At 41.9% G+C, this 24,505-nt stretch overlaps 1 protein-coding gene across 8 annotated transcripts in view; it reads left to right on the top strand.

Moving 5' to 3' along the window:
- Positions 1-22,048, top strand: part of chd4a (chromodomain helicase DNA binding protein 4a) — a 35,832-nt gene extending 13,784 nt beyond the window's left edge. For 4 of the 8 annotated variants that reach the window (XM_085790857.1, XM_085790855.1, XM_085790856.1 and 1 more), the window contains exons 10-39: positions 829-1,062; positions 2,340-2,543; positions 3,177-3,385; positions 4,881-5,012; positions 5,122-5,221; positions 6,045-6,236; positions 7,043-7,243; positions 7,339-7,476; positions 8,440-8,561; positions 8,847-9,020; positions 9,518-9,659; positions 10,178-10,309; positions 10,415-10,532; positions 11,125-11,249; positions 11,770-11,862; positions 11,963-12,101; positions 12,758-13,102; positions 13,636-13,725; positions 14,062-14,153; positions 14,260-14,393; positions 14,841-14,985; positions 15,172-15,325; positions 16,267-16,683; positions 17,263-17,325; positions 17,421-17,639; positions 18,033-18,141; positions 18,304-18,436; positions 19,526-19,721; positions 20,455-20,630; positions 21,674-22,048. In XM_085790857.1, coding sequence (XP_085646983.1) covers positions 829-1,062; positions 2,340-2,543; positions 3,177-3,385; positions 4,881-5,012; positions 5,122-5,221; positions 6,045-6,236; positions 7,043-7,243; positions 7,339-7,476; positions 8,440-8,561; positions 8,847-9,020; positions 9,518-9,659; positions 10,178-10,309; positions 10,415-10,532; positions 11,125-11,249; positions 11,770-11,862; positions 11,963-12,101; positions 12,758-13,102; positions 13,636-13,725; positions 14,062-14,153; positions 14,260-14,393; positions 14,841-14,985; positions 15,172-15,325; positions 16,267-16,683; positions 17,263-17,325; positions 17,421-17,639; positions 18,033-18,141; positions 18,304-18,436; positions 19,526-19,721; positions 20,455-20,630; positions 21,674-21,688 — 4,743 coding nt within the window. In that variant the 3' untranslated portion in view covers positions 21,689-22,048. Of the gene's footprint in view, positions 1-828; positions 1,063-2,339; positions 2,544-3,176; positions 3,386-4,880; positions 5,013-5,121; positions 5,222-6,044; positions 6,237-7,042; positions 7,244-7,338; positions 7,477-8,439; positions 8,562-8,846; positions 9,021-9,517; positions 9,660-10,177; positions 10,310-10,414; positions 10,533-11,124; positions 11,250-11,769; positions 11,863-11,962; positions 12,102-12,757; positions 13,112-13,635; positions 13,726-14,061; positions 14,154-14,259; positions 14,394-14,840; positions 14,986-15,171; positions 15,326-16,266; positions 16,684-17,262; positions 17,326-17,420; positions 17,640-18,032; positions 18,142-18,303; positions 18,437-19,525; positions 19,722-20,454; positions 20,631-21,673 lie in introns of all 8 variants that reach the window. The other 4 variants (XM_085790851.1, XM_085790853.1, XM_085790850.1 and 1 more) reach the window with 2 other exon arrangements.
- Positions 22,049-24,505: the final 2,457 nt, after the last annotated feature.

The raw sequence follows: 24,505 nt of genomic DNA, 5'->3' as shown, positions 1-24,505 counted from the left end.
TGGGAGACTGATTTGGACGCAGGGTGCTGCTGCATAGACAATAAAAAACAGCCACAAGACAATAAATACACATGAGACTGTGAAAACATGAGAAATAGTGCAAAAATCAGTGCAAATGCAATAAAAACATACAGAAATGTGCAAAAAACCTCGGCCCATCCTGAGCTGTGCAAAGTTGCAGTACATGTTAATGTTTGCTTGTTAATGAGCTTGACTGAAAGAGGGACACATGAGTGTTTTGTACTGGTTGGTCTTAGATAGGAGAACCCTGTATCTTTTCCCTATGTGCATTAGGCAAGGCAAAGCAAGGCATCTTTATTTATATAGCGCATTTCATACCAAGGCAACTCAATGTGCTTACATAAAGACAAAACATTTGAAAAGAACAGCATAAAAACAAACAATTTTTAAAAAATGGAGGAAAAAAAAGTAAACATTGAGTTAAAAGCAAGAGCAAAGAAGAATAAAAAGAAAATAGATAAAGTTTTAACTTCTCAAAAAGAGCTCAGCTATAAGCACATGAAAAGAGAAATGTTTTTATTAGTTAGTATTCATCATGTAAAACATTAGAACTGTTAAAATTAAATTAAAATTAAAACATTGATAACTGCCTGGTCATTGATGTAATTTATGGATTGAATATCAGGAAATAGAGTGAACTGATAGCACAACAGTAGCAGTAGTATTTTCTTCCTTTATTTGAATTGGAAGTTGCTGTTTTTTATGATGGTAATTGAATTATTTTAAGTTGTGAACAGCAGGAACATTGTGGTTTAAAGTTGTGATGAAAATCTTAAACGTGTCCGTGTCTCCGTCCATCCATCCCAGGAGAAGGAGGGCATCCAGTGGGAGGCGAGGGAGGAGGTGTCGGAGGCCGAGGAGGACAACGGCGAGGCCGGGGAGATGGAGGAGGACGACCACCACATGGAGTTCTGCCGGGTCTGTAAAGACGGAGGAGAGCTGCTCTGCTGCGACTCGTGCCCGTCGTCGTACCACATCCACTGCCTCAACCCGCCGCTGCCCGAGATCCCCAACGGAGAGTGGATCTGCCCCCGCTGCACGGTGAGTCGCTGCCCCACGGCTCCACGCTCCGAGGGAGAAATCCGCTGATTCACACGGAAGTTTTTCTCTCTCTTTTTTTTTTCTCATTCTGTGCTGAGCAGAAATTGATCCAGTCGGTCAGTTTGTGTGTTTGCTCAGGTCAGCGGGGTTTGATCAGTGATCGAGAAACAGTCACGGTTTCATCCCACAACAAACTCAAGACACGAAAGCAGAACTATGCTCGACCAGCATCTACCCACCACTAATAATAACAAAATAACGATAGAGACAAAACGATATATTTATCGAAAATGGGCCCATTAACAAGTGTGGGTAACGTAGATTCATCCACATTAACGTGAGACTTTTTTATAACCAAATAGAAACTCCTCGTTGTCCCTTTAAATCTTTTATTTTAACTCGTTGGTCACTGAGGTTTCCCTCATTCACAGGGACAACGAGTTTACAAGCAGCAGCAAAACATAAATACATTAATTTATATATTCAATCAGTTTTCATTCATCGGTTTTCTGTTTTTGTTTTATATTTGTAGATCTTTGAGCTTGAAGATTGTTGTTCAGACAAATGAAGATGTGTGAAAGCAGCACTTAATGAGAATTATGATGGACGCTTTCATTAATTGAGAAAATAATCAGCAAATTAATCGACTGTCACTCGTGTTGTTGGTCCTGGTTGTTTCTTTCCATTATCTTCTAATCTAAGATAATTTTTCTTCAATTAATTGTTTTAATCTAATGTCAGAAAGTGGAAACAAGTCCGCCAAAGTTTCAGATGACGTCTTTATTTGTCTTAAGTTTTGTCCAGAATTTAATAGATGTATTCAAAGCAGCAGATCCTCATGTTTCACGAGCTGCAGCCAGACAACGTTGAGATTGTTGTTATTTTTTTCTTTTTCTGTTGAAAATAATTATTTGATCCGCTGCTGATTTTGTAAGTTCGCTCCCCAACAAAGAAATGGGACAGTCTATAGTTTTTATGATAAGTTCATTTTAACAGAGGGAGAGACAGAATATCAACGAAACATCCAGAAATAAAATCGTCATTTAAAAGTTATAAATTAATTTACATTTGATCAAGTGAAATAAGGACAAACTTCACTAAGGGAGTAAATACTTATTTTCCCCACTTGATCTCTGGTGTGTCGTCCATGTTTCCTGTTTTCTGTCTAATTAAACAAACGCAGGTGTTTCCTATGATGAAAGTCTTAATATAATATGGAGGAAGAAATAAAAATCAAATGAATAACCAGAAACTTTCTTCTTCTCCTCTTGTCCCAGTGTCCGCCCATGAAGGGGAAGGTTCAGAAGATCCTGACGTGGCGGTGGGGCGACCCCCCCGCCCCGACACCGGTCCCTCGCCCCCCAGACCTCCCGGCCGACGCCCCCGACCCCGCCCCGCTGGCAGGGCGGCCGGAGAGGGAGTTCTTCGCCAAATGGTCCAACATGTCGTACTGGCACTGCTCCTGGGTGACAGAGCTCCAGGTGTGTGTGTGTGTGCGCAATACACACACTTAAACAGACATACAACTTCAAAATGATCAGTTCCTCTGGTTTTACTATTCATAGCTATGTGTTTGAGTAAAATGAACACTTTTTTGTTTCATTCTATAACCTACTGACAAAATTTCTCCCAAACTGGAAATAAAAATATTGTCATTTAGAGCATTTATTTATTTGCAGAAAAATGGCAACAGGTCAAAATAACAAAAAAAATTCTGGTGTTTTCAGACCTTGTGTAATGCAAAGAAAACAAGTTCATATTCATTTTAAAACAACACAACACTACTTTTTTTAAACTTAGGAAGAGTTTAGGAATCAAAATTGGTGGAATAATCCCAATTTTTAATCGCAGCAGTGTTTTTGTATTTATTTATTTATAATCTTTCTTCCTCATTAACTATGATTTGGTTCAGGTGATCAGCTAAGTAGAGCGAGGTGAGCTTGTGTTGGAGTTCAATAGACACTGGAATCGATGGATGCCATACATGTAGAGAAGCTGATTTATTAAGAACATTTTGGAGTGGTCTCTTTATTTTTTTCAGAGCTGTATATATATACACACACACAAGTTAGACGCTGTATCCGACCCTGTTTTTATGTTTTTTATGTCACCAGCTGGAGCTCCACTGTCAGGTGATGTTCAGGAACTACCAGAGGAAGAACGACATGGACGAGCCGCCGCCCATCGACTTCGGCGACGGAGAGGAGGACAAGAGCCTGAAGAGGAAGAACAAGGACCCCATGTACGCACAGCTGGAGGAGAAGTACCTCCGCTTCGGGATCAAGATGGAGTGGCTGTTGATCCACCGCATCCTCAACCACAGGTCAGCAACACACACACACACACACACACACACACACACACACACACACACACACTTCCCTATCACTCCTATTATTTCCAATGTACAGGTGTATTAGAATATCATGGGAAAGTTTATTGAGGCGTATGTCAGTAATTCAATTCAAAGAGTGAAACACACAAAGAATGAAACATTTTATGTCTTTATTTATTCAATTTATTTTAATGAAGACCTATAATTCAGTATCCCCAAAAAATCTAAATATTACAAAGGACCAATTTTTAAAAAGAAAAAAAGAAAAAAAAGAAGCACTTTTAATATAATAAATGTTGGCTTTACTTCTGGAAATGGACTTTTCCATGATATTATAATGTATTGAGCTGCACCTGTATATAATTTGTTAATGGTGAGTGTCACCACCCTAAACACACACCCCCAACAGGTAACAGGTACTTGATTTGAATTGTAAGCATTACTACACTTAGTCACACACAGTAATCTGTAATCTGTTACTTTATACATAGATGCAAACAGCGCGCCGAAAAGCGAAACTCGCTTTTTTCATGACCAATTAGGTGACTTGTGTGAATCGTTCAGATCCGAAGAGTTTTTGTTTTGGGGAGGGGGGGGGGGGGGGGGGGGGGGGGGGGTCTCAGCGTCTCAGCTCGGGTCAGTAAAATGTTTTTCTAACAGGCTGACAGTGACAATCACGTGAAACTGAGGCGAACTCATTCATGGTCTCTGATTATACTGATAACATCCTACCTCCAATGTAGACGCGCGACGTGCGCGCTCATTAAAGCGGCGCGTATCCGCAAGCAGTCGGTGCAACGGCGACGCCGTTTTTTTTTTTTCCCCCGTGCATGTGGAGCTGTGCGCCGCGGACATGCACGGTTCTCTACGTTGCTGTGTCAGGCAGGTGTTTCCACGGAGCTCTGCCCCGTTTCAGAGGTGAAGGAGAGACGTCGCCTCCGCGATGTAGAATGTGTTCAATTAAAGTGAAACTAACACATTATATAGGCCTATATGTCCATTACACACTGAATGAAACATCCCATGTCTTTATTTATTCAGTTTATTTTAATAGTAATAATTATGACTAACATTCAGTGAAGACCTAAAATTCAGTATCTCCAAAACGGAAATATTGCTAAGGAATTTTTTTTTTTAAGCATTTTTAAATAGAAATGTTGGCCTTCTGAAAACTATGTCCATCTATAATCAATCAATACTTGGTTGGGGTTGAACTACTGGGGTTGAACTACCCCCCCCCCCCCGGGAAATTCCTCTCTTTTTTGGTCCTGACCCGTTTGCATCCCTGTTTATAATTAGTTACCCCCAACACTGAAGTTCGAAACGTTGCCACTACAGTTGCAGCTCGAAGTCGTGTTGGTATTTAAAAAATGTTGTGACGGTATTAAAAAAAGTATTAAATTCAACTTAAAAAATTCTGTATGTACCCTGATCTTGTGTTATATATTTATTTCTTAACTTTTTTTTTTTTTGTATTTTCCAGTGTGGACAGGAAGAACAACGTCCACTACCTGATCAAGTGGAGGGAGCTGCCGTACGACCAGGCCACCTGGGAGGCCGAGGACATGGACGTACAAGAGTTTGACACTTACAAAGTGCAGTACTGGAACCACAGGTCAGAAGTACAAGTACAAACGTAAACAACACATCCACTTGCAGCCTCGAGCAATGTGCACTGATTTTCCTAACTGTGTGTGTGTATGTGTGTGTGTGTGTTTCTACAGAGAGCTGATGATGGGAGATGAGGGGAGACCACCGAAGAAGATAAAGATGAAGGGGAGAGTGAAGCGGCCGGACAGACCTCCAGAGAACCCCGTTATAGACGTGAGTCCCGACTGTGGATTTAAATCTTTATTTAAAAGCCTTTTTAACCCAAACAGGCAGCTAGTTGGTTGGTTTATATTGTTTTTATGGTTCATACGTGTTGTAACTTGTTTTTAATAGCAACCATGGCAAGGCAAGGCAAGGCAATTTTATTTGTATAGCCCGTTTTTACAAAAACAGTTTGTCTCAAAGGGCTTTACATGGCATCGTAACAACATCCTCTGTCCTTAGACCCTCACATCACCATGGGGCATGGGGATTTACTGTTTCCTTGGTTTTGTTGCTCTCTTTTTGACTTTGTTATATAAATTAAGTTTATTATTTATTCTTATGAGCTTTGCACTTGAAGTGATCGGCAGCTTTTCAAGGATATTGAGTCACGATTCAGCCTTGAAGGTGTTTTTTTTTTTTTTTTTAAGGGAAGAACAGTCTGTAGACCAGTTTTGCAGCTTAATGAGACATTTAATAATTTTTAATCTAACTTTAATATAACAAATACACTGAGACATTTTATTGAAATAGATTTTACAGACTCAGACAGAAATTCATCAGGATATGAATCACATAACTTTCAAGAGCAACTTTGACACTGTGAACCTTTTTAAGTTGCTGTATTAAAGCTTAAATGTACAATAATTAAAATTTGTAGAAAGTTATGTCGACTTTTGTGTAAGACTCAGGTGTTTCAGATTCAGAAAACTTTATTGCCCGTCGTGACAGACATTAACATGGCTCATGTACTTAAAAGCCAAACAAAAAAAATCAATAGATACTAAAAGTGTATATTAGCTAATACATCTATTGTGTTTTTTCTATTTTGCAGCCGACCATAAAGTTCGACCGTCAGCCCGAGTATCTGGACAGCACGGGCGGCACGCTGCACCCGTACCAGCTGGAGGGTTTGAACTGGCTGCGGTTCTCCTGGGCTCAGGGCACAGACACCATCCTGGCCGACGAGATGGGGCTGGGAAAGACGGTGCAGACGGCCGTCTTCCTCTACTCGCTCTATAAGGAGGTGGGTGCACGACACGCTGTAAACTGTACACACTGACAAAGCTCTCAGTTCTTGAAAGTTTGTGAGTTTGAAAGGAAAATTTAAGTCTTAAAAGTTTTATACACACTTGGGAAAGTGCTTGATTTTTTTATTTTAATTGCAGAAATAGAAAATAAAGTGTTTTTTGTCTGTCAGTGAAGTGGTTAGTTGTAAAAAACATTTTTAAAAATCCTTATTTCTTAGTAATTAAACATGATCCATGTCTCAAACTGCTGAATTCGAGTCCTTAGAAAGATTTCATGAATGAGAAACTGTGGGAACAACGAGCACAAATGAAGCAGGAGTGAGTTTTGATTTGAAGTTTTTCTTCTCCGCCAAGTTTTATTGAATTTGTTTCATATTTAGTTTTTAAAAGCCCTCAAGTGTCAGTGACAGTGAAGCTGTGGAGGAGTAGCTGTCGTCCTATTGGCTGGGGACCATCCGGCCATTTTGTGTTAGTCAGGTGAAATCTGACGACATTCAGTTGGATCTCAAACAGTAAACATTCACAGACACCGATCACGTGTGCAGCTGCCGCCACCTACGGGTGGGAGGCCAGAATACACTTCCTGTCAGAGCAGCAGGAGCCCTCAGTGTGGTGATCTGGGAAAACTGCTTCAGATTAATTCTAACAAACAAAAAACATGATTGATTATGGTATTTAATTGTTATTAAGACTCATTTTTAAAACATAAATTAGCAAATATGCAAAGTGGAACTCGTTGCAATCAAAAACAGGCGTCACTTTGTCCTGAACTAACGTGCAACATTCCCGTCTCCCCCTCCAGGGTCACTCCAAGGGGCCGTTCCTGGTCAGCGCTCCGCTCTCCACCATCATCAACTGGGAGCGAGAGTTCGAGATGTGGGCGCCCGACATGTACGTGGTGACGTACGTGGGAGACAAAGACAGCAGAGCCGTCATCAGGGAGAACGAGTTCTCCTTCGAGGACAACGCCATCCGAGGAGGGAAGAAGGCGTCCAGGATGAAGGTGAGAGGAGGAGAAGACGACGGCGGCGGCGTAATCTCTTAAGGATCACATCCCATCTCAGTTTTAACGCCTCCTGTGTCGATTTCCTCCAACAGAAAGACTCGTCGATCAAGTTCCACGTCCTGCTGACGTCGTACGAGCTGATCACCATCGACATGGCGATCCTCGGCTCCATCGACTGGGCCTGTCTGGTGGTGGACGAGGCCCACAGGCTGAAGAACAACCAGTCCAAGGTACAGGCTGCAGAAACAATCTCACCACAAGCCTTTAGTAATGTAAATGTAAATGTACCGTACTTTCTGGACTATAAGCCGCTACTTTTTTTTGTCTCTGCACACCGCGACACAAACACGCTCCGTAACCCGTAATCTTTTTGTTTATGACGGTTAAGACTACACAAACACACACGCTGTAATATCGTATATGTTATGTAACGTTATCCACCGCTCCATTTATTGATTTTTCGCCGGCTTCGTTGTCAAAAAATGCACATGGGCGAGAGGAGCGTAACCAAAACAGCAGAAAAGCGAGCGGACTTGCACAGTTCCCACTGTCTTTCCGTGTACATTTCTCATGTTACAACATGAAAACTTGCGGCTTATATATGTATTTTCTTTTAAAATTTAGCTGGTGCGGCTTATACTCAGGTGCGCTCTATGGTCCGGAAAGTACGGTTCTTTTTTTATACAGCCGTTTACAACAATCCTTTCAGTGTACCAAAGTGCTTTACAGCAGGTAATAAGTGAAAAGAAGAATAAGTAAAAGCAATAAAAAACAGTGAAAGCAATAAAATACAGCAAAATCGAATAAGATAAAATAAAATATAAGTGTCATCACGCTACTGGGTATGAAAAGCCATCCTAAATAAATAGCCCAGGTCCAGAAATAAGACTCAGAGCTCTACCAGGATTACTGACAGTTAAAATCTCAGATAAATACGATGGGGCGAGGCCATTAAGAGCTTTAAAAACAAACATTAAAAGTTTAAAATCAATTCTATAAAGGACAGGAAGCCAATGAAGGGAGTTAAGAACAGGAGTGATTTGCACACACGTCAGTTTAGTGTTAAGTTTTGGAGCCGTTGATCAAATCACATGATCGTTACTGCAGCTGCAGGTTGTAAACTCATTCATGTTTAAACCTGAAGCGTCGCTCGGCCTCTAACTCTGTTGTTTGTTTGTGTCGTCCCTTGTTAGTTTTTCCGGGTGTTGAACAACTACCCTCTGCAGCACAAACTGCTGCTGACTGGAACTCCTCTGCAGAACAACCTGGAGGAGCTTTTCCACTTGCTCAACTTCCTCACACCTGAGAGGTTCAGGTAAGCTCCAGCTGCAGGAAACTTCACCTGTACACCCCCAAAGGGAGGATTTCTGGGAATTTTCAATTTGCTCAGGAGTAGTGAGGGGTTTTTTTTGCATTTAAGAACCTTTTTCTGATTTTATTATTGCGATTTAAGGGTCATTAAATTATAATAAATTCTAACATTGCTCTTCTTCTCCAACGTCATGATGCTAGATCTTGTGCAGCCACTTATTTCCACTACAGAAACACTGATCCTATATTTAATAAACTCACACGTCTGTGTCTCGGTCTGTGTCGGCAGCAACCTGGAAGGTTTCCTGGAGGAGTTTGCCGACATCGCGAAGGAGGACCAGATCAAGAAGCTGCACGACATGCTGGGTCCTCACATGCTCAGGAGGCTGAAGGCCGACGTCTTCAAGCACATGCCCTCCAAGACGGAGCTCATCGTCAGAGTGGAGCTCAGCCCCATGCAGAAGTGAGTCAGCGGAGCGAGGAAGGGGGGGGATTTCTTTCCCAATCCTAGCGAGAAAACTATCGACATTGAGTTGATGAGTGTTTCCTGTATTGGACCTGTTGTCTTCTCTGATGAAGGACAGATAGATAGTGACAGAGAACGGTTGTAGGTGTGGTTTAAAAACAAAAACAACATGTTTTTGCGTTGTTCTATGATAAAATTGTCTTAATTTCTAAGCATGTAAGATATTATGTCATAGATAAGTTGGAGCCATAGACTGCACATCTTTAAATCAGACTTCTGGGAGAGAGAATGAGAGAGAGGAATAAACATAGAAACAAACTGGTTAAATGTACAAAATAAGCTACAACTGTCGAAAAGACTTCTCCAAAGCATGAATGGGACGGAGGATGTGTTGGCGTGATGTCCGTCAGACTGTAGCAGCTGAAAATGTCCTGGAAAATGATTTCAAGAAAAGAGTGGGAACCCTGTAAATGTGTTTGTGTGTGTCTTTGCAGGAAGTACTACAAATTCATCCTGACGAGAAACTTTGACGCCCTGAACACCAAAGGAGGAGGAAACCAGGTTTCTCTGCTCAACGTCGTCATGGACCTCAAGAAATGCTGCAACCACCCCTACCTCTTCCCCGCAGCCGCCATGGTACGACCCGCACGACATCATCCACCTCGAGCCAAATCTTCTCTGCAGACTTGAAATAATGAATGAATGAGAGTTTATTTGATTCAAATAAATCAACAACAGCGAAACTCAACACTTATTTATGTTCAAAAGGAGTGGGAAGAAGCTGGAGCTTATTAAATCCCACCCCCTTCTCCCTATGTTAATTCAATATACAGTATATTATAATTAGTTAGGGAATAGTAATCTATATATATGTATTACATGTATATAACACACACAGTCACAATGAGACATAAAAGAACAAAAAATGAGACGTATTATATATTATATTTTTACTCTGCTGAATGAAATGCAAAACCTTTTCTGATTTGTGCATATTCTGATAACTTTAAAATTATTTGACCCCCTTAATTGATAACCACAATCTCTTAACCCTTAAATAAATTGTACATTATTTGTGCCGTGAATTTTAACAATTTTGACGGTAATAAAAGTGTCAAATGTTCATGTTTGGTTTTTTTTCTTGCCTGTAACAGGAAGCTCCAAAGTTGCCCAACGGGATGTACGACGGCCAGGCTCTGACCAAGGCTGCAGGGAAACTGGCGCTGCTGCAGAAGATGATGAGGAAGCTGAAGGAGGGAGGACACAGAGTCCTCATCTTCTCTCAGGTAAGGACACCAGAGAGAGAGAGAGAGAGAGTGTTTCCACACTGGACTCTGGATGTTTCTTAAGCAGCAACAAAACATCTCCTCTCCTCCTCCTCTTTGCTGCAGATGACCAAGATGTTGGACCTGCTGGAGGACTTCCTGGAGAACGAGGGCTACAAGTACGAGAGGATCGACGGAGGGATCACAGGAGGGATGAGACAGGAGGCCATCGATCGCTTCAACGGTGAGTCCAGCAGCACAAACGCAAACGGATAAAGTTTTAAAGTTGTTAAAGGGATGAGTTGTTCGGCGGGGATCGGCAGGGGCAGAGACGCGAGATGCTCAGCTAACTTCCGTCTTTCCTTCATGAAATACAAAACACAAAAAAACTCTAAAACGTTCTCATGAAGAAGTTGTGACCTGCACATTCACCACGCTATGAAATAATGTAACATTACGAGACAGAGTTGGTTTAGAGGCAAATGCAGCCGGAACTACATTCCAGACATGGCTGCTGGGCGGAGGGATTTCAAAAGAAAGCGAAAGTAGTTCATATAGAGTATTTGCTTCATGTGTCGTAATGTTACATAATTGTCATTGCGTGGTCAATGTGCAGGTCACAACTTCTCCACAAGAGCGTTTTGGAGTTGTTGGATTGTGTATTCGATGAGTTTTGAGCAGCTCAAAACAACTTGCACCGCCAATTCACGAACCTACTGGCTATGACTATAGGGATTATGACGATTGGCGAATTTGTCAAAATGTTGAACTATCCCTTTAAAATAGAAGCTGATGATTGTAGAAATGACACAAATCCATCTTCTTCTCCTCCTCAGCTCCTGGCGCTCAGCAGTTCGCCTTCCTCCTGTCGACGAGGGCCGGAGGTCTGGGCATCAACTTGGCCACGGCCGACACCGTCGTCATCTACGACTCCGACTGGAACCCTCACAACGACATCCAGGTACAGGACGAGATGAGAGCATTAGTAGCTGGGTTTCCATCCAAATGTATCGAATTTAAGAGCGGATTTTGTGAAAATGCGCAAAAAGCAAATGCAAATTTATGACCGTTTCCATTCGTTATTGTTTTGCGACTATTGGGAGAGGAGTGCGCGTGAGATTACGTCATAAGAGAGCGTGAATGTGTCCATGACAACAGTTGACACTCAGCTGACACTCAACATCATGGACATTTTACTTACTTTCCGTAATCTGTTTCCATAACAAAAAGTCGCATTTTCATTGTATCGATACTCTGACAAATCCACCACCACCACCCCCCCCCCCCACCCAAAGCGTAAAAAGTTTTATGCGCATTTACTGCCTTTTTTCGAATTTCTGGCGTTTCCATTCAAGTATTAATTCGCAATCTTTGAAAATGCGAATAAAAAAAGGTGGATGGAAACACAACTACTGTAACAAGTTCAAGAAGCTTGGTGTTTTAAGTGTTGAGGTTCATTTGTTCATTTTCTTTGCATCCAGGCCTTCAGCAGAGCTCATCGTATCGGTCAGAACAAGAAGGTGATGATCTATCGCTTCGTCACCAAGGCCTCAGTGGAGGAGAGGATTACTCAGGTCGGTGGCTCCTTCTGTCTGTGATATGAGAAGACAAAATTAAACATCTAATTAATTTAATTTAATATTCGTCCTAACTCTCGTCTCTCTCTGCGTCCAGGTTGCCAAGAAGAAGATGATGCTGACTCACCTGGTGGTCCGACCAGGTCTGGGATCCAAGACCGGCTCCATGTCCAAACAGGAACTGGACGACATCCTCAAGTTTGGAACGGAGCAGCTGTTCAAGGACGAAACAGAAGGTGAGGACGGCGGGAAGACGTTTGTCTCTGTTTTTATTTAAACAAAAACTTTTTTTTTTTTTTAAAGGAGTGAGTCATTTTTGATTGATTGAAGTGTATTTAAAACAGACAAAATAATAAAAAAAGAAAATAAGACGAAACAAAAAGTTAGGGATGTTTGGCTTTTGGAATTTCAGAATGCACCTAAAATGCACTATAACCTTTACAGGTGAACTTAATTTAACCTTCTCTAAACTGTTGAATGCACATGTCCAGTTGTTCAATGTTTCAGTACTTATTGAATAACATGCCGTATCACTGTAGCATGAACTTTATACCCCTAATTTTTTGTGAGTAGTGTATATAAATTAGTATATATCATATCATCATATCATATCATCATCACACGAAAGAAAGAGAAACAGGAAAAAATAACCAGTATAGATAAAAATAAATAAATAAATAACCACAATAACCACAATATCCTCATAACACTTAGTGCAACCCAACACCTCCCTCATCCCTGTAGCATCTTTGTACCTTATTTTAACCTGTTTCATGTCTTCAACTCCATCGTCTCACCCCGCTGACTAAAACACAAAAAACCGTTTCCTGTTTGTGCGAATTAGTTTTAACCCTCGATTGTTTGTTTTTTTTCTTCCTTTTTTTTTCTTCAGGTGAGAACAAGGAGGAGGACAGCAGCGTCATCCACTACGACGACAAGGCCATCGACCGCCTGCTGGACAGAAACCAGGACGCCACCGACGACACGGAGCTGCAGAGCATGAACGAGTACCTGAGCTCCTTCAAGGTGGCTCAGTACGTGGTGAAAGACGAGGACGAGGAGGAGGAGGTTCAGAGGGAGATCATCAAGCAGGAGGAGAGCGTGGACCCCGACTACTGGGAGAAGCTGCTGCGTCACCACTACGAGCAGCAGCAGGAGGATCTCGCCCGAAACCTCGGCAAAGGAAAACGCATCCGCAAACAGGTCAATTACAACGACGGCTCGCAAGAAGACAGAGGTAAGAGAGGTAGGACAGGGTGTCACTTGAACCTAAGGAGTTTTTGACACTTCTTTTTATTCATTTATGTGTGTGTATGTGACGTGTGTGTATGAATGTGTTATTGATTAGCTATCGGCTAATTTATGGCACAATAGACTTAGTTGTCTATTATCTTGATTTTAATTCAACTAATTGAGGAAGATTTTGTCGTCTTTTTTACCAGTTTTGCATGATATGTAGGAAAATCTTGTGATATGCAGTAGTACCAGCTAAACAACATAAACGGATATTCAACTGTGCAAAAAACAGTTTGTGATGAATGAAGCTGCAGCTATAAGTGAAAACACGGAAAGTTTACTTTAGAGCTTGTTAAAATTCACAGCTTGTCAGACTACGTTACCCATAGTGCACTGCACAAAGCCTATAGATTACAAAGAAACAGGTGGGTGTGTGAGGATGAATCAAGTTGAAAGTTGATATTTTAACTTTACAGCAAAAGAAACTGGAGTAAAAACAACTTTCTCTCCCTTTTTTTTTTTTTTACCCTACAGCTGATTGGCAGGACGACCAGTCCGACGGCCAATCGGATTACTCTGTGGCGTCTGAGGAGGGAGACGAGGACTTTGACGAGAGAACAGAAGGTGAGCAACTTAATCCACGTGTGTCTGTGTGAAAACACCGAATCAGGAAAATGTGCTGATAGAAGTAAATATAAAAGTTTTAATTCAATAAGACATAAATCATTGTCACAGCAGAGATTTAATCAGCCGCCGCTGATCTCGTTAAGTTTAACTCAATCTTCCCTCCGGTTATCGGATGGAAAATTTGACTCTAAACCATCAAAAACACAGAAAAAACACAGGAAATAAAAATAAATTAAGAATTTAAAACACATGTCACAGGTTCAGGACAGATGGAAACTTGTTCCTCCTGAAATAAAGATAAAGATAATGACCACAGCTCGTTTCTTTCTGCAGCCAACTCCCGCAGGCCGAGCAGGAAGGGCCTGAGGAACGACAAAGACAAGCCACTGCCCCCCCTGCTGGCCAGGGTGGGAGGCAACATCGAGGTGAGTGCCTCAAATCTGACTCTGATTTATTTATTTATCTATTTATTTAACTATCTATCTATTTTTTTAAATGTTTCCTCAACATTAACTCTTCTGTATTCTTTAGGTTTTGGGCTTCAACTCCCGGCAGAGGAAGGCCTTCCTGAACGCAGTGATGCGTTATGGGATGCCTCCACAGGACGCCTTCACCACCCAGTGGCTGGTCCGAGACCTGCGAGGGAAATCTGAGAAAGAGTTCAAGTAAGAAATATGTGTGATTCTGTATTTATTAGGATCGTATTTCAGCACTTCATTATTTTAACACAGTGATTAAACATTTTATTTCCCTCTCTTTTGCTGCATTTATGAATTTAACTTAATTAAATGTGTTTTTATTCTCATTTTATTGTACTTTTCATCTGTCTGTTCTTTTTCCTTTTAGTTAGTTACTCCTTTTTATTCTTTTTGAGATTATTACTATTATTTTTTAACTTTATTTTTAATCTCATTGCGTTTTTTTTAACTTTTTTATGCTCTGTCTTGTATGTAAATCACTATGCAGCACTTTGGTCAACTTTAATGTTTTGCACATGTGCCATATAGATGAAGTTAGAAGTTGAATCCAGAGACAAAATGTTTTTAAAACAGAAAAAAACCTGATCTCACATCATAGTTTTACATTTAACAAACTCTCCGTGTCTCCCTCAGGGCCTACGTCTCTCTGTTCATGCGTCATCTCTGCGAACCCGGAGCCGACGGCGCCGAGACCTTCGCCGACGGCGTCCCCAGGGAAGGGTTGTCACGGCAACACGTCCTCACCCGCATCGGCGTCATGTCCCTCATCCGCAAAAAGGTAACGGACCGACTCGGCTTGATGTGTCGATAATGTATCTGATATTCTGACAATCGTTGCTGATTCAGCTCCATTTGATTTTCATTGTTTATTGATTATATCTATTTTAACCGATCAAATAAAAGTTATTTAAGTTATTTATAAAAATCAACACCTCTCTTCTTCTTCGTCGTGTGTTTCTTCCAGGTGCAGGAGTTTGAGCATGTGAACGGTCAGTGGTCGATGCCGTGGATGGCCGAGCTGGAGGAGAACAAGAGGGCGGCGGCTCAGCCCGACTCCCCGGGGAAGACGCCGTCCACCGGCACCCCGGCCGACACGCAGCCCAACACGCCTGCTCCAGGTAACACACACACACACACACACACACAATGCAGAGCCAGATGTTCACTCAGGGTATCCACGGCGGTCTTGAAAAGCATTAAAAGGTGATAAATCAATTTGGGGAAAATTAAGACCCTTAAAAAGTATTAAAAAGTCTTTTCACAACTTTATAAAGTCTTAAATTTTGAAGGTTTTTTTTCTGAATTAGCTGTCCAAGAGTTTGAGTCATAAAAAACATTGTGAAAGTGTGTGACTTTATTCATTTCATTAAAAAACAAAGATGAACCGGTACATAAAAAAAGAAAAGAAGATTGTTGTTTTTGTTTTTTGAGAGTGGAGCAATGTGTTTTTTTTTTGATAAACTTTGCCTTTGATTTATTATCCTAGCCTATTTTGAATTCTGTTGTATCACAGTGGTCTATAGTCTTTATCACAAACCAAAATTGTTAAAGTGTCACTGATGTAAATGGTTACAGCTTGAAGTGGCGGTGAGGTATTGAAAAATATTGATAAGGTCTTGAAAAAGTCTTAAAAAGGTATTAAAATTAACTTCAAGATTCCTGTATATACTATGCTGTTACTGGAAAAACAGCTGTTCTCTTATTAGGCAAGGCATCTTTATTTATATAGCGCATTTCATACCAAGGCAACTCAATGTGCTTTACATAAAGACAAAACATTAAAAAAAGAAGCATAAAACAGAATAAAAACAAACAAAACACTAAAAACAGAGTTACAAGCAAGAGCAATTTAAAGTAAAATAAAATAGATAAAGTTTACATTCTTAAAAGAGCTCAGCTATAAGCATGTGAAAAGAGAAATGTTTTTAACCTGGATTTAAAAGTGCTTACAGTTGGATTATTATTATTATTATTGAAGGTTTTAAAACGTATATTATAATAATAATAATAATAATAATAATAATAATAATAATAATAATAATTCCTTCTGTTTTTACAGTCGATGACTCGTTGAAGACCGAGGAGGCAGCGAAGGACGGAGAGAAGGAGGCGAAGAAAGAGGCCGAGGCGGAAAAGAACGGCAAAGAGCCCGCGAAGGCCGCCAACGAGGTCATCGCCATCCCCGACGACGACGAGAAGAGTCCGCCGGCCGAGCAGGAGAAGGAGAAGCAGCCGGAGAAACAGCAGACGGAGGAGGAGAAGGAGAAGAAGAACGGCGAGGAGCCGATGGAGACGGACAAACCGAGCAACGGGGAGGCGGAGGGCGCCAAGGAGAAGGAGAAGGAGAAGGAGGGCGAGAGCGAAAAGGAGGCGGAGGGAGAGAAGAAGAGTCCAGAGGGAGGAGAGGAGACGAAGTCGCCCTCGGAGACGAAGACGGAGGCGTCAGAGGTCAAACCCGAGGAGCCGGAGGTCAAAGGTAAAAACAAGAAAACGGTTTCCTCATCAGTTTGTTTCAACTTTTCACTCTGGTTTATAACTTTATTTGTTTAATCTGTGAAAGTACGAGATGTGTTTTTTTTTTTTTTCTTCAACCTTAAAGGGATAGTTCAACGTTTTTGGCAAATTGGCCCGTTGCCATAATCCCTATAGTCATAGCAGTAGGTTTGTTACCTTTAATTGTTGGTGCAAGCTGTTTTTATAACGGCGAGCTGCTCAGAGCTACGCTACGGAGGCTCATGGGATTTCTTGGTTTCCCTCATCAAACTCATCAAATACACAATCCAACAACTCCAAAACGCTCTGGTGGACAAGTTGTGACCTGCACATTCACCACGCTATGAGATAATAACAGAACGTTACCAGACAAAGTTGTTTTTAGAGGGAAATTCATGCAAAACCGCTGATGCGCTTTGCCCTTAGGGACAGTTTTTCAGCAAGCAGTCGCTGTATTTTACCTCGATTATGGCAATGGGCCAATTTGCCAAAATGTTGAACTATCCCTTTAAACTTCCTCTTTTTTTAGTTCTTTTCCTAAATGTTTTACTTTTTTTTGCAGCAGAAGAAAAGAAGGAAGAAAAGACAGAAAAGATGGACACGACTCCTGCAGACGAAAAGAAAGGTACAGAAAGCTGCAGCTTGTTGTTTTTATTTAAACAACAAACTAACGTCTGTGATCGGAGTCTAACTACATCTCCTCTCCCTTTGCTGCTGCAGAACTGAAGGAGGAGAAGGAGACGCCGAAGACGGAGGAGGCGACGAAGCTGCAGAACGGAGACGGCGCCAAGGAGAGCGCAGCGTCCACGGGCAGCGCCGCCGCCACTAACGCCACGGCCGCCGCCGCCGCTGCTGCTCCCGCAGCCGGAGCCGGCAGCGAGGAGAAGAAGAAGGCGAAGACCCGGTTCATGTTCAACATCGCAGACGGAGGATTCACAGGTACACACGCAAACACACACAGACACACACACGCAAACACATCCTTGTAAATCTATCTTTGTGAGGACATGTCATTGACATAATGTAATCCCTATAGCCCCTTACCCTAACCTTAACCATTCAAAACAAATACCTAATCTTAACCATTACTCTAAACCTAATTTAAACCTAATTATAACCTAAAGTCTTAACCCTCAAACAACCCCTGGAAAAAGTGAGGACTGGCCAAAATGTCTTCACTTCCCAAAAATGTCCTCACTCTGTTGGTTAAAAACTCGTTCCGGTCCTCACAACGTAGCATGTACAAGAACACACACACAGAGAGAGACAGTGTAACGTCATGTTTTGATCTCATCACTCACCTCTTCCTCTTCCTCCTCCTCTTCCTCTCAGAGCTGCACTCCTTGTGGCAGAATGAGGAGCGTGCTGCCACGGTTACCAAGAAGACCAATGAGATCTGGCACCGTCGCCATGACTACTGGCTGCTGGCCGGCATCATACAGTATCCTTTTTCCTACCTGAACAACCGACCCACAGACTTAGAGCGCCAAGTTTGTTTTGTGTTTTTTGTGTTTTAACCCTGTCGCCCCTGGTAGCGACACACACACACACACATAACGTACGTACATCAGTTGTGTTGCCCTTGACTCCGCCCCCCTCTAAGACACGGCTACGCCCGCTGGCAGGACATCCAGAACGACGTGAAGTTCGCCATCCTCAACGAGCCGTTCAAAGGAGAGATGAACCGAGGGAACTTCCTGGAGATCAAGAACAAGTTCCTCGCCAGAAGGTTCAAGGTACGAACGAGTCTGAGCCCGGGAACGCTGCGGAGCGACTGCGCTGCTGCTTGTCTGCTACGTGCTCCGCCGCCATAAGCGCATAATAATTGCAAAATAGCAGGATGTAGAACCACAAAACCAAAATCATTTAATCGAATCCAGAGGAGTCGTAGGAAAACAACTCAGTGCTGACCTGTCGATCTGCCTCCTTGGTGATTTTACAATCGGTATCTCCTCATTCATGGTGTCAACTGACCTGTTGACCAAGGTGTATCGCAGGAAAATATGATCCGCTGTAAACATTGTGTATTTTATTTTGAAAATTAACCAGTTGTTTTATTTTTTGTCGATCTGTCGATTTGTTTGCTGAATCGCTGCGTCGTGCCGGGACGCAGCGCAGCCTCAGCTGGTGGAAGCACACACATTAGCTGGGTTTCCATTATATTATTATTTTCGCAATATTTCTGAAGTTTGGTGTTTCCATCGAAAGGTGTTTTCCAAATGAGCAGAAACTCTCGTAAAGTCTAGTCTCGCGATATCCCATAATTATCGTCCCACCAGACTTCACCTTGAGGAAGACAGACATAAGCGTCTTGTATTTCTGTGGTGTTGGGACAGCGATCTCAGCTGTTGCTGTTATTGTTTTTTTAACAGAAGACGAAGGCAGCACTTGATTGCCCAAAGGCAGAGAGCCCTGATGTGAGGCAGCGGCCACGAGTAAGACGGGATGAAATGTGGATACATAATTTCAGGATGACCCGGGATACGTTGAATGAGCTGTGTGATGTTCTCACAGTGAACTGAAACAAGTGCTTCTGTCACACTTTTACGCTGCACTTTTATTTCGATACGTCTGAAAAAACCTCCTCATGAGAGCGTATATATGTTTTTAGCGATACTTGAGAGGTTTTTCAAAACATAGGCGTTTCCATTACCATTACCATTCCGGGAAATGGAAACGTCCCTACATATCGGCTACAGAAACGCGACACACACGCATCTGGTTGATTTTAGCTGTGAGCGTAGACGTAAGTAACAATGCTGCTCACATTTTCTTTTACTTACTAACCTCGCCCCTCTCCCTCTCTCTCTCTCTCTCCCCTCCAGCTGTTGGAGCAGGCGTTGGTGATCGAGGAGCAGCTGCGTCGCGCCGCCTACCTCAACATGTCGGAGGACCCCTCCCACCCCTCCATGGCCCTCAACACCCGCTTCAGCGAGGTGGAGTGTCTGGCCGAGTCCCACCAGCACCTCAGCAAAGAGTCCATGTCCGGGAACAAACCGGCCAACGCCGTCCTGCACAAAGGTAGAGACGACAGCGACACCGCGTAGCTCTGCTCTGATAAAAAAAAAACCGCAGGGTTCCCATGCGTCCCGGAAAACCTAGAAAATGGTTGACCAATTTTCCCATCATGGAAAACTCATGGAAATTGAGAAAAATAGTCAAATGTCCTGGAAAAGCTTTGAGTTGTCCTGGAAAAGTATTTATCACATCATGACACCAGCTGCCAGAGCTCAGTTTGACTTTTTCAGATCCCACCAAGGATTTCTTTCCCGATCCTAGCGAGAAAACTATCGACATTGAGTTGATGAGTGTTTCCCGTATTGGACCTGTTGTCTTCTCCGATGAAGGACAGATAGATAGTGACAGAGAACTGTTGTAGGTGTGGTTTAAAAACAAAAACAACATGTTTTTTGCGTTGTTCTATGATTAAAATTGTCTTAATTTCTAAGCATGTAAGATATTATGTCATAGATAAGTTGGAGCCATAGACTGCACATCTTTAAATCAGACTTCTGGGAGAGAGAATGAGAGAGAGGAATAAACAGACACAAACTGGTTAAATGTACAAAATAAGCTGAAAAGACCACTTCTCCAAAGCATGAATGGGACGGAGGATGTGTTGGCGTGATGTCCGTCAGACTGTAGCAACTGAAAATGTCCTGGAAAATGATTTCAAGAAAAGAGTAGGAACCCTGGATAGTTTCTAATGCTCCGTCTCTCTCTCTCTCTCTCTCTCTCTGTGTCTCTCTCTCAGTGCTGAAGCAGCTGGAGGAGCTGCTGAGTGACATGAAGGCAGATGTCACCCGCCTCCCAGCAACCATCGCCCGGATACCGCCGGTCGCCGTGCGACTCCAGATGTCCGAGAGGAACATCCTGAGCCGGCTGGCGAGCCGAGGGCCCGAGACGCAGACACAGGCACAGACACAACAGGTAACACACACACACAGGATATAAACACTGTAATTAGATTATTTATACAGTTAAACAGTAAATTAACGGGTCACACTTCAGGTCAGAGTCATTATTAATCAAATTTCCTCGCCGCCATGTTTCCCTGAATTCTTTTATTCCTTGTAAATTTAAACTTAATTGGTTTAAAAATGATGAAAATGGACAAAGCGTCTTCCTTTTTCTTGGATCATTCAGAAAGTTTGAGCACAAAACAAAATAAAAACCTGTTTTGCTGATCAGTTCATTAGTGAATACTGTGACCCACTGTTTTAGAGTGAAGATCACAGTTATTATAATATATTGACCATTAATTAGATTTGCAACATGTCTAGGAAGGAGTCAGCCATGTTATTTGTCATTTTCAGGTTCAGATTTATAATTAAGGGCACCTGTGAGTGCTGTGTATTGTTTGCCAGTGGTGTTTCTTACTTTTTTTTTTACTTTATACTTCATTAGAAATTCAGCACCCAGTTTTTGTTTTTGTTCATGTGAGTTGAGCACCTTGTCTCCCATTTATAATAAATCATTTCCAGGTAATAACATGAAATAAAACCACATTTCTGATATAAAGACATTTTAAAACACAACAACAGAAGTGTTCAGCAAATGGGAATGTAGATAACTTGGAAAAGTCAAATAAAATTGTTAATTTTACAAGTCAAAACGTGATTCACCAGATCTTGAACTCGTGTCGACCTGGTGCTCTGAGCCGCTCTGAACCTGATGTGGCTTGTTTTTTAGCATGTAACGACGAGTTGGTGCGACAAAAATTGGCACATTTTTGACCAGGAAAACACCCGACTGTTGCAAATTTAATTTTATTTAATTACATCCTGTACATAAGCTGTGGTGTTGTGTGCGAAAGAGGCCGCTGGTCAGAAGCTAATGGCTGTTTCAGCTGGCAAAGCCCTTGCTTTAGTCACAACTGACGACTTGTCCTCCTTGACGTTGACCTGTAATGACCTTTGTTGACCTCTGCTGTCCCTCTACAACGTTAACTTTGTGTGTTTGCTCTCCCTCAGATGTCGCAGCAGTAGACTGAAACTCGGCTCTTTACCTCGAAAACCACCCCCTGCCTCACCTCAACATTCCTGATTGGTGCACAGCAGAATGACGGACAGCGCGCCCCAAGCTTGAAGCCACGCCCAGTTCACTCCCCTCCCCCCCTCTCGGCCCCTCCCCCCGGCCCTGGCCCCTTTGCCCTTTGCCCCTTTTGCCCCTCCCAATCCACCCCGACCACCCAACGACCCGACCCCTCCCCTAAAAACAGACTTTACAGAGTTTTTCTGGAGGATCCGACCCCTTCCCATCACCCACGTTTGAGGCTGTGGACAGAAAAGCTATTTTATTTTTTTTCCTCCTTTTTTCAATTTCTGTATTAATATTATTGATATAATGTTATTATGATGGTTTTTTTGGGACCTAAATAAAAAATGTAATAAAGAAGTTGTTTATTTGGTCAGTCGGAGGAACCCCACCGCCACCCCCCACCCTCCCTAACCTTCATAACAAAACACCAACAGTGTTTTTTACATAAAGGCAGAGCTCCTCTAATGTTATTTTAACCTTAGGACTTAAGTTTTATACATAATTTTGATTTATAAACCAAAATATATTACAGCATTGATTCCCAACCTGTGAGCTGGCGCCCACTGGTGGACAGATGAGGTACTGTACATGGGCAAAATATAGTTTGCAAACCTTTACTGCTATGGTAACAACAGGTAATTATAAAAATGAATTTAATAAACAAAACATATACTGTTAAACAATCTTGAGAAATATAAAACAGTATTTAAAAACTCATTTTAATTGTTTTATGTCAAATTAGAGCTGATAAGCCAATGATAGAAGCTTTTATTTTGACAGATTAATGGCAAAACTATTGTAAAATCCGAACTAAAAATCATATTTTTTTAAATTCCCTCTCAGCTTTTAATTGAAGGATATAACATGTTAATAAACAAACAGATTTAAAGGATCAATATGTAAAACTTTGAGTAAATCAGAGCACAGACACTTGGATATGTTGCAAACATTAATTTATTCAATCCCATGATTCCCAGGCTGTGATCTCACCTTCACACGTCAAATAAATAATTTCCAGCAGCAGGTACTGAAGCGGCACTGACCCTGAACACAACACTCAGTCTTCAGCTTTAAAACTCCTCTCTTCTTCATATTGATAATATGTACAGTCTCGTGGTGGCGGAGAAGAACCCACACTCTCCAGCACTCGAAAGGGGTTTTTTCACTCGACTCTTTTTATATATATATACAGAGGAAACACGTTCAACAAAAGAAACAAGTTTCACATTCAAACCACAGAAAAACACGAGTCGGGTTTGGGTTTTTTCACGAGACGATAGAAATAAAAACCGAACCATGATGCAGCATCGGGAGGGAAAAAATAAACGTCACAGCGAGGGAAAGAGGCCGGACAGACGGAGAAAAGACACGGGGACAGTTCCTGAAGTCGTCCTCACACTCGTCTCTTGCTGTTCCCACACTCTGTCACACCAGAAAATCCATAAACCCAGGTTTCAAAACACAAGAGCGTCTGTTTGTTCAACTCATTTACAACCGGATTTATATTAAAAGTCTGATTGTTGCAGCTTTTTGTAAACAAACGATAATGATCCTCCACAGCAAAACACACAACAGCTGCATCAATTTACAAACGTCCCCTGAACGCCTCACTTGGAGTCTGTTGATAGATGTTACAATTTACAGATGCCCCCTGAATGCCTAATATGGAGTATATCAATGGATGCTTCAATTTACAGATGTCCCCTAAATCCCTCACATTGAGATTGTATCAATAGATGCCACAGTTTACAGATAAACCCTAAACGCCTCACATCGAGACTATGATAGATTTAGTTTTCCTTTATCTTTTTCAAGACAAGAAACAAGGAAAACTAAATACTACATTCGGACATAATGAACTTCCACAATAGACTATCATAGATGTTAAAATTTACAGATGTCCCTTAACGCCTCACATTGAGACTGTATCAATTCAATAGATACTACCATTTACAGACCTACCCTAAACGCCTCACACGGAGACTATCTATAGATGCTACAAGTTACAGATGTCCCATTAACACCTCGTGCCTCACATGGAGTCTATGATTTACAGATGTCCCTTAACACCTCACATGGAGATGATAGACATTGCTACCATTTACAGATCTACCCTAAACATCTACAAGTTACAGAAGTCCCATAAACCCCTCACATGGAGACTATGGAGACTCTCTCAATAGATGCTACAATTTACAACTGTCCCTTAACACCTCACACTAAGACTTTCTGTAGATAGGCTACTACAATTTACAGATGTCCCCTAAACTCCTCACATGAAGACTAGCTACTGATAGATTGTACAATTTACAGATGTTCCTTGAATGCCTACAGAGACACAGCATCAGTTGTGGAGGGGGTTTATAGTTGTCACTGTGAAATGTGCCAATGTGAGGGGCCATCTGGGGCCCCCCTTCTCAACATGTGGGCCCCAAACCTCATGAAGCCTTTGTTTCAGGGCCGGCACAAGCTTTCATGGGGCCTATAGGCAGATTTTTTACTTGAAAGGCCCCCATTGCCACCACTACTGCCTCAGTGCCATCACACCTGACCATCTGCACACCCCCTCTGTAAATCTTACACTTATCACTTTAATTCTCCTGTAGGAATTAATTAAACCATTTGTTAGTTAACATGTTGGCATATGTTAAATATCATATATCTATAGCCTATATTGCACTGAAAAAACAATAAAATGATCAACAATAAATAATTTTAATCTCTCCTCGAGTGGGCTCCCAGTTCATGATTTGTTAATGTGGGAT

The sequence above is a fragment of the Trachurus japonicus genome, chromosome 11 (assembly GCF_045865225.1).
Source record: "Trachurus japonicus isolate A0001 chromosome 11, Traja_1.0".
Taxonomy (NCBI): Eukaryota; Metazoa; Chordata; class Actinopteri; order Carangiformes; family Carangidae; genus Trachurus; species Trachurus japonicus.
Note: the sequence above shows the minus strand (reverse complement) of the source record. Positions and strands in the feature narration are given on the sequence as shown.